Genomic DNA, 10,406 nt, shown 5'->3' with positions numbered 1-10,406 from the left:
GACCGGTAGATATGGACAGTGCGGACATTGTGGTTGCTCTCACTGATCATTACAACACTACTGGACACATTGGTAAAGGCGGCCTACAGGGAAACAAGCAATTCAATACACCTGGAAGATTCATCCATAGAAAGGTCCATATGGAAGAAAATAAAAAGTCAACACACTGCTGGCCAGACAGACAAGTATAAAGCTACTTCTTTTACAAAGTATTGCTGCTTGTATGTTTTTACACTCCCGATGGGATAAATTAAAGAATTGAAAACTGCAGTAACAATCCAATACCAGCTATTCTCTATACTAAGCATTAAAACATTGTAAATATTACAGATTAAAATGTGAAATACCCTTTACATAAAAAACAATCCCCTTTACAAAAAAGGAAAAGTAAGATACAAGAATGGTAAGTATTGGAGTGGCCGCCCTGAGCAGCATTGTCTTTATTTTGTGTCTCCAGGATGGTTTGACAAAAAAAGACATTTGAGGACACAAACGTGACAAACATGACAAGAAGCACACGTAAAATCATTTTCTGTGGATGGAGTGTCCACATTTATTTGATCTTCCAATGTGCATAGAAAATGGCAGTGAGACTGTTATGAAATCGGCAGGGAATGGAGAGGAATGTAGAATACGCTCTACAATTCAGTGATGCTACGCTTAAAAATGTTAGCTCTTTAATATACTGATTTACATATCTCTGCTTTCCAGTGACTGCAATGATACACGGCGTTACAAATGATGGCACCCGCAATTGGTAATGGCATGACTATATTTACATGGGTGATAGGGAAATTTACAAGACAGGAGAGCATACAAGGTTGACATTTAGTAACAGGGAAACAAAGAAAGCATTCATTTGATTCATAGTTCTGTACAAACTAATTGTAACGAGACTTTATTCACATTAAAAAAAATATCAAGAATTTGATTTGACCATAGACATATTCCCCAAAAATCATTTTTTATCATCAATCTCATACCTTCACTCACATAGCTCGCACCATCACCAGACTAGCGCTACAAGCAAAGAGCTACACCCTAAAGAGCCAAAAAAAAAAAAACAAAAAACAAAAAACAAAAAAAGAAAAGAAAAAAAAACCCTCATTTTATTTCTGCCAATCCATGATTATCCTTCTGCAAAAAAAAATAACCGTGTACCACAATCCTTCTTAAAATTCACTTTCCGATTCCAGCTTTTTTTTAAAAAAAAAAAAACAGCATAAGGCCATTCAAAAATTAAGTCAAGCATTACTGATAGAGTTCATTAGGGGCACTCTTCATATCACACCCAAGAGTCCGGAGAGCCTGGGTACTGTTCTGACCTGTAAGAAGGTCTTCTAGTGGAGTAAAAATCCACATAGTTTGTGGTTGACTTGAGTCCATATTGCGTGTTCTGATCAGCAGTAGATGTGAAGTGAACACGCTCGTCAAAGTAAGGGTCTTCGTAGCTGTGGGGGGACTGGAGATACAATCTGTAGGAGTCATAGTTTTTTCTGTTGGAGTCTTCAGGGCTATAATACAGCTGGTGTGGCTGGAGGACACAGAAAGACAATGTTATGTATACAACTAAAGAGTCATACATCATTCACAATATTGCAGACCATTTTTTCATTGTTTAACTGCAAGCCCTGGATCGATCTATCGCGGCTTCATTATTACACCTATAATCCACATTGGTTTCATATATTGAATGAAAACATTTAAACCAACAATTCATGTAATGGAATATGAAATGTGATCCCCAGCTGCAGTAAAGAGAGACCCAAAAAATGGGGTGGTGGTATTCAGATGTGGCTACAGTAATGGCCTCTGCATTTCAAGCCAAAGATCCACAGTTCTAAAACAATGTTGTTGGTTTTCCAGTTGTAGCAATACTACAGTTGACATACAACATGTATTTATTATTATTTGGGTAGTGGGAAAAACACACACAACATACTATTCTTGTATGTTCTAAATCCTACAAGTTAAAAAATAACAGAAAGTTCTGAAAAGAAATGCACCATACTGGGCAACCTCATTGATTGATACAAAGGCACAAATTCCAAAGAAAGAAGGATAACTCCACAGAATTATTGGCTAAGTTAGCAGGGAGTCTTCTATTTCACAACAGGCAAATGTCATCGAATAAGTCACCTATTTTTAAACACAAGGATAACAAAACTTTTGTATTTTCAAATAGGGCAGCAACCTGCACTGACCTCAATTCTACAAGGGTAAAATGCTAACACTGTATCAATTAACAAAATCACTAAATTGGGCCGGCTTTTTACCATGGCTAGTGATTGTCAGGAAGCGGTTCCACTCCAACAACCACCAGCTAATGGGATGGCAAGACTGCGGAGTCTTTCTACAACCCAATACTTACATTACAAATGCTGAGGTCACCAAACTGTCAGTAGCTTACCAATCTAACATGTACATTAGCAACTATTCTGTTCTTTTGATTGCATGAAAAGGTAAACTTATCACTCAGATAATCTATAGTTGAGTGTAATGGGCTATTTTACTTTGAAAGTTTTCTTAAAATTAAATTGAAAAAAATGCATTATATTGGCTTGCTTAAAGTTTTGCAATGTATTGAACCATAACACCAGTATCATGATACATATCATATACAGCCAGGTTCTTGTCAATACACACACACAAAAAAAAATAAATAAAAAAAAAAAAAAATCACACTTCAGAGTAAACGTCACACTGTCTCAAATTTACCACTAGATGGCACCAAGACAGCCCAGATTTTTGGATTCTAAACTGCAGAGAGGTTTTATATGGAGAAATCAGATAAATATTTGGTGAGCCATTCTTACTGCTTGTGTACTGAAATCTATAAGAATATTGATTCAGCATTCACAGAGAAGGTTTCCAGGGTAAACACAAGCCATGGCTTGTAAGTGCTTATCTTCAAGCAGCAGACTTTGACTTGAGACCTGTTTAAACACCTATGCTGATGGTTAAAGCTTTGGAGAGAGCCGTCTCATTAACAGTTACATTAGGACAAGAGACAGTGCTGGGTTATATCAGTGCTGCTACACAGGAGACAATGATGTCTGATAAACAAATAACCAATTGACTGATTGCTACATACACATCTGCATCCAATCAGTAAAAATTTGCTAATAAATCTAATATATTCCCTTTCTAGAGACTGTGATTTACTGATCTGGAAATGCTGCAGGAGCTTTAGTCAAGATTATTTAAATAAACAGCACTTTATTGACTTTTTAATCATTAAACATTGAGAGTACAGTGCAACAGCATTAAACAAAGTGGTTACTCTAGGGAAAGAACAAAGTAAAGTTTATTTCTGAAGTTTTCCTCAAATGTTTGTTTATGCCGATCAGCACTAAAAGACAAACTTGCGTAATGATGTAAAAACATAGTTTCCCTTGTGCCTTTGATATGCTACAGAATTCCCAGAGCTGTCTGAAATACATGGAATGCATTTCTGTGGACAATGAACTCTGGATCCACTACATTTATTCTGCACACACTACAGAGACATTTACTGCCTCGTGTCACACTGACCTCTAAAATGCAATCTGTTTTGCTGACCCTCTGACCTAATTCACCAACCCTGAAAAAGTATGTAGCAAATGAAGACAGAATGTATGATCTCTGCGTTTTGCAGGACAGTAACTCAGAAAGTACAGGGATTTATATGAATTCCAGGATTTTAGAAGGTAGTTAGAAATCACAGGCCACAGTCTTCTTAGACAAGGCTTCTTTGAGACACACAGAAGGTATTGTTTAGAGGATAACAGGCATTGCTTACAACTCATGTCCAATAGAATAGAAAGTCAGGGCTGTCCCATCGCTTCATCATTCAGACATCAATTTTCAATCGGCATTCACTGGGAACAGCCAGACACTTTCTTTTATACCACATCACAAATGTCTAGGAGACCATACACACCAAATCTGAACAACTGCAAAAGGAAAGACTTGCCCTTCTAAAAAGAGAGGGGACAGCTGGCACATACTTGCAAAACAACCTGCAAAATTTCTGTGTTAGCATGTACCTTTATATGCTGAAAAAGCTCATTACCACTGGTGTTAAGTCCTTTGCCTTCAAGTGTTCACTAACAATGTCTATTTCTGCTGCGGCTGTAATGTAGCAGTATGGTCCATCTATATTGTCGGCTCTTTAGCAGGAAAGTTAATAGCTCTGTTAATAATACTACAAGGTATTGGCAATGATTTAGCTGTGGTGCTACTAAACTGTCATCGGCCATTTTCCGTATAAAGTCTTAAAATGAAACTAAACTCAAAAATTTTAAAAATTGCGACCAGGCAGGTCCTTTATTGAGAAAGCAACAGGGGATGCCCATTTTGCAATAAATTAACCTTACCTGCCTGATTGCAATTTTTATTAAAACTCACTTGTCCCCATTCTGTCACGGGCGGTGCCATCTTCTTCTGTTTCTTTTCTGGGTTCCCGAACTTCGGCCATCTTGATTGAAGACAATATCTGTATGAGGGGCATCTAGCATTTTCAGAAAGAACTCAATAGTATATGCCTATGTACTTCCTCCATGACCGGTTTCTTTGAATTCTGTTATGTCTAACAATTACATATTGAAGATTCATTTAATAGTAACTTATTTCTCACCTGCCGCCTGCTCTGCTCTCTTGCTGGTGATGAATAGGAACTGATGTACATAGGAGACTGCTTGCTGGACCCTGTAAAAAATAACACACATTTTATTCCCTTGGGCTACAGCTCTGTAGTGCTGTGCAATCATTTTACAAGTCCATTCATACACATGGAAATTCATGTTGGCTTATACCAGCAGTTAAGAATTCTGCTTGGCACATCAGGAACAAATGCGTACAATTTAACTGTCACAAACACAAGAGATTCTTAAATGGATGTAAGTTCACAGTGACTGAGCACTGCTCTCCCAGACAAAAGTGCTGGAGGAGGTTTGGAATTCTGGGGAGCGATGCTGAACACATGTAATATAGAACAGGTAATGTCACAAAGGATATCTAAGGTGACAACATTAACCTAAACTGTGCAAGAATGCTTTCAATAGAGGATGTTGATTGACAAGTATCAGCTCTTTTATTCCATATTTTGGGGACTGTAGCTCAGGTTAGATACAGGAGCTTTCAACTGTAAATCTTGTTGTTTGACCCATTTATGTATTTTCACAGGACTATATGTAAGTTATACAGAGATCATAAAACCTTAAAAATAAACTTCTGTTTGAAAGTTAAATAAAATTATGTAAACATTTTAACTTCTAAAAGTATTGGCTATGATGGTCAGCCAGACTTGTACCAGGGTGTTCCAGGGCTGTCAGCCTGTGAGGGGTATGCTGTGTTCCAGAGGTGCAAGTTTGCCATGAACAGTCAGTGCTGTAGTTGTTAGCAAGCCAGTGGCAGGCAGTTGTCTGAGATATCAGCATGCAAGGTGCAGGCAATGTTCTTGAGGTGTCATTTAGTGACAGGCAGGGGCAGGTTGTGAATATCTTCTTGTCTTGACAGTGATGCCAACTAAAGAAAGCTAACTTTTCACACATTAAATTGTTTGAATATTTACTTCAATTATCCAATCACGTAAAAAGCAAATTCCTGTAATTTAAATGCCTAATCAGTTGCATAAAGAAAGTGAACAGGAGTTTGCTTTTCAAATGATTCAATGTGAATGCGAACTGACTAGGATTCCCAACTTCTTTGACGAATTTGCCCAATTTCTGTGTCTGGCAGGTAGTATTCTTGAGCTGACAATCTGCATGTCGGACAGGCAGTATGCCTGAGAAGGCTGATGGGCAACATTTTTACATGCTTTTTACATAATTATTCTAACTGCTATGAATTAGTTGCTTGATGAAAATGACTATTTTTGTTCTGCAATGTTATAAGTAAAAGGTGATTATATACTCCAAGTGACAATATAGGTGCTGTTACAAACGAGCTCTCCTCTAAAAGATAATGGCATAGACACCACTGCTCCTCCCAGGGGGCTGCTATTCTTAATGAACTCTTGCAAAATAAGCTTTGGTGGGAAGGATGGAAAGACCGAGACATAGCAGACAGCTGCTCCACTCCACTATAATCTGACAACTGTCACAATTCATTACTTATGAGAGGCGTAATAAATTGCTTTCAATTCACGCTGTATTCCCACAGTGTTTACAATAAAGGGGTATCAGGAACCTCATTAAATCGAAAGCCTTCGGATCTCACAGCATTACATAATAGCTCCTGCTTCATCTGTAAAAAAAAAAAAAAAAGTAGACTGCAAGCTCTTGAAGTGTTCTGGACACTATTACTTATTATAAAACAGCATAGCTGTAGTTTGCTTCACAGTACAAAATGACTTTCTATGTGTATTTTGAGCATACAGCAATGATTTTAAGATTAAAGGGCATTGTTACTATGGTAGAAAAAGTAGTATGTTACTTTAATCAGAAAGCCAACTCCTGATTAGTTGCCACAGCAGAAATAACAAACGACATTGTCAGATTTTTATGTAGGGACAGAAAGGTACCCTTACCACTGTAAATGTCCTTGTGAACCAGGGACTCTCCTTGGCTGTTGTAGTATTGCATAGAGGGCTGTGTTCTCTCATAGCCAGAGTGTGGCTCCCGAATGCCTAGCAGTGCTGGTGAGGATGATGTGCTTCCCACTGCTCCATGACAAAAAAAAAAAAAATATTGTATTTAATATCAATGCTTATCAAACACAATGAATGACTGTCTCAGATTTGTCAAGAAAAAATAATCCTGGACATATAAATTACAGAAACAGCAGTAGGAGAAGTGGGGAAAAGAGGATGGGGGTCTGCATTTACATGGAGAGTTTATATGTATAGAGAAGAATAATTATTGGAATCACTGTATCCTGGGTTTAGAACCCAGTTATTATAATTAGCTTAAAACAATCGTTCATCTAAATGATTGCCGTTTAAGATCAGACAGATCAGTAAAGTGCCTGGTTACACCTTAATTCACCAGAAAATGTCCCCTGGACCATCACAGAAACTAGTTTCACTTTTTACTGGTGCTTGATTTCAGAGCTAAGCCATGACAATTACCATTTCCCTGTTATATAACTTTTCATATAACAGGGAAATGGTAATTGTCAACCTGAACCTCCTATTTTTGGAGGTTTTTATGTTTTATTGGTTTTGGAGAACAGTACCTAGTAAACCTAACCAGGCCAGGGGTATATACGGCAGGTTTTTCAAGCAAACAAAGGTTCCACACTGAGCATCTTCTGTGATGTCCACTGCCAAGTGGACCATAGATCAAAGCAGGAAATTCAGATAAAATTGCAAAAGCTTCCCATGCCTGGGCTCAAGAGTCAACTAGTCTTACTGCTTACAACAATGCTTTGCTCTACATGTGAGTGGAGCAGGATGAGATAAGCATATACAGCCAGAAAAGCAGGGCAAAAAAACTGAACCGGGACAGGTATTTGAGCAACAACAAAATAAACAAATTTGAAAAGGCAAATTAGATGACCCAAGTGTTCTCATTCTGTATATTTCCATTCTAAATAAATGTGGTAACACAGAATGCAGAAAACACAGTTTGGGGAAATGTTCAGGTAAAGCTATGCCCTAGGCACACTGTGATTATTTCAGTAATACATCTTAGCATGCAAACCTAAGTTTGCTGTCAAACTGTCTCCATGTCTACCAAGCACATTAATGGAAATAAAAGCATCTGAAGCTGCAGGGACCAGAATCAGACAGTCTTGTCAAAACCAGCACATGTTAAAATGAGCAACACTGTCTCTATGACAGATACTCATTGCCAGAGACGGCTTATACTGTGTCAGGATATGCTAAAGTTACTTGGCTATGTGCAGGCAATGCCTCATGTCATGTGATTTGTTCCTCACCTGACTGGATCATTGGTGACATCTGCTGATTAGTGGTTGATAAAGACGGGTGGGATTTGAATCGGTCGCGCTCTAATGTGGAAACAGGGGTTATGAAATGAGACTGATTCCAGCCATCCTGTAGAAAAAAAAAATTATTATCGGACTACAATGAAACTATATATGTAAAAGCTGCAAAGAACATTCACATGTGTATAAACCACCCCATACACGATTATATATCCTGTAAAGATGACTGAGATGTATGCCATTTATGTAACTTATGTGAATCCTGTTGTTCAGCTTCAAATGAGGGAAAAACATGACACTGGGGACATCTCCTTAAAAATGTTCAAATATATGTTTACCATACACATTACTATCCGATTATACAATGTAATGTTGACCACACACATCTGAATCTAAACTATAACCATCAACAACTTGGTAGTGCAAGCACCTGACTGGGTACAAATCAAATGGACTGTTTAAGTAAGCCACCTCAAGTGTAGGTATTGTATCTGATGTATACCATTTAAAGTAGACAGTTTACTATTTATTGAGCGATTTCAATAAGAAGGTTTAAACTTGTGACATTAAAATGTTTACATGGTGTGTTTTAAACCTTTTTTACTCATTGTTAAGAACAGGTAGTACCTCAATGTCTATAGTGTAGCCATCAATAAAGCTTGCAATGTTTGAAAAGTGTGGTCCCCCTCTTTCCCTGCTCCTTTATAGTAATAAGCAAAGAATTAACAGCACACACAGTTCCATTGTGAACATGGTTGCATGAATCAGCTGTGTGACCTGATTGAGAAAAGCCTTGCTTCACGCATAACATGGGGGCCTTGGGCAAACCATCCATGTAGAAATTTTCATAATCAAAATCTATAAATGGTTTGAACATATAAGGAAAAAAAATATGGATGTTCATTTCTGAACCAAAATGTGAATTTAGTAAAAATATATATCCTACAACAGCTTCAGTTCTCGGCCAGAGTTTGTACACATTTTTGGTATTTCTCTGACAGACAGCTGGGTATTTAGTAAGATATAGTTTACAATGCCAGAAAATTACAGGGAAAAAATCTGGCCTGTATGTGGCCCTCAAAGATTGGAGTTGGACTCTCTTTACCTATCAAACTTTACAGACACTATTTGTCTGGTAATGTGAATTCCAGGAATGTGAATACAATATTGGTACATACCTTCTTATAAATGCTGCGCAGATCTCGATACTGCCACAATGTATTTAATACCTGGGCAGCTGCTTTCACCACTTTCAAAGAGGATCTGTAAGAAAAAAAAAAAAAAGACAAATTTTAAAAGCTAGGCTATGAACCTCCTCAGTCTCTCAGTCTTAAACAAGTGTACGGGTTCCTCTCCTGTACAGTAAGTCAGAAAGCTTGCCTCATTCTCTAGTTGGGTGGTCATCCAGAAAAATGTACCCTGCCTTTGTGGCAGCCTGATTGCCCGTTACCAGCACCTTTCATTTATTAGATTTCAGTTCCACCTGGAGGCTATCACATGCAGGTGTACAGGCTGATTTGCTATTCTAGGAATCTACAATGGAGGGAAGAGGAGAGAGCCTGGTCTTTTGACCTGTCAATGTCCCATCACCTACTCCAATCATGGAGAACTTCCAATCCAGGAGCGTTAAGAACATCATAGGTTTTTCTTTGATGAACAGGGTCTCAATTTTCTTAATTAAATAATTGTGGCGTGCAATATCCACTGTTTGCCATAAGTGAGCACATTAGAGTTCAATGGCTGCAAATGTTGGTAATCCTTAATTGGCACTGTCATCAGTTCCCATTTTGATCCATAATAGCTGGAAACATAAAACTAGAGAGACCTGTATTAAATTGACGATGTAATGGCATACACCCAGGACATCCTTGGCTTACGAGAAAGAAATTAAATTTGGATTAAATCTAATAAAATGGATAATCCAATTTTCATATGAACACGACGTCTCGCTGTCCCTTCACTCCTGCTGTGAAACCAAATGGACAGATGTTTTTAACGAAGATGCAGTATGAATTAATAAAAGGATGGCAGCAGAAATGGATGATAACCTTAATTGTTTGCGAAATATTGGAAAGTGCAAGCACTTTTCATTTATTTATATTAAAAGCAACTAGTTGCAAGATGTTAAGGGCTTGTTTAAAAAACCAAAAATTGATTTTAGGGCAGCAGATCAAAGAAAACTTGCCTTTCTCCTTTTCCTTTGGTGATGTTCACTAGCTTTTCAATTCCTCCGGTGTCTGCCAGGGCCTTTGCATTCTCCATGTTCTTGCTGGTGACCTCATGCAAAGCACAGCAGATGGCGGCCACTGTGTCATCTGACAAAACGCTAGGACTATTGCCTCCTGGAAGCCGGTTCACCAAGTCCCGCATTGCATATTTGCCTATATAATGTGAAATAAATTGCTGATCCTTTGATACATGGAAAATGTAGTATTACGGCACAATATCATAATCAGGTTTTTTTCCACATGAAATAAAACCTTTCAAAGCAACTAAGCAGATGATCAGCATGACAACTGGACAACAAGCAATTT

The 10,406-nt window shown here is 37.9% G+C and overlaps 1 protein-coding gene across 10 annotated transcripts in view; it reads right to left on the bottom strand.

Moving 5' to 3' along the window:
• Positions 1-525: 525 nt before the first annotated feature.
• Positions 526-10,406, bottom strand: part of PKP4 (plakophilin 4) — a 180,748-nt gene continuing 170,867 nt past the window's right edge. For 7 of the 10 annotated variants that reach the window (XM_072418185.1, XM_072418187.1, XM_072418179.1 and 4 more), the window contains 6 exons: positions 10,058-10,253; positions 9,051-9,135; positions 7,864-7,981; positions 6,512-6,646; positions 4,619-4,689; positions 526-1,534 (listed from right to left, as the gene is read on the bottom strand). In XM_072418185.1, the coding sequence (XP_072274286.1) occupies positions 1,286-1,534; positions 4,619-4,689; positions 6,512-6,646; positions 7,864-7,981; positions 9,051-9,135; positions 10,058-10,253 (854 nt within the window). In that variant the 3' untranslated portion in view covers positions 526-1,285. Of the gene's footprint in view, positions 1,535-4,389; positions 4,478-4,618; positions 4,690-6,511; positions 6,647-7,863; positions 7,982-9,050; positions 9,136-10,057; positions 10,254-10,406 lie in introns of all 10 variants that reach the window. The other 3 variants (XM_072418180.1, XM_072418182.1, XM_072418186.1) reach the window with 2 other exon arrangements.

The sequence above is a fragment of the Pyxicephalus adspersus genome, chromosome 7 (assembly GCF_032062135.1).
Source record: "Pyxicephalus adspersus chromosome 7, UCB_Pads_2.0, whole genome shotgun sequence".
In the NCBI taxonomy this organism is placed as follows: Eukaryota; Metazoa; Chordata; class Amphibia; order Anura; family Pyxicephalidae; genus Pyxicephalus; species Pyxicephalus adspersus.
Note: the sequence above shows the minus strand (reverse complement) of the source record. Positions and strands in the feature narration are given on the sequence as shown.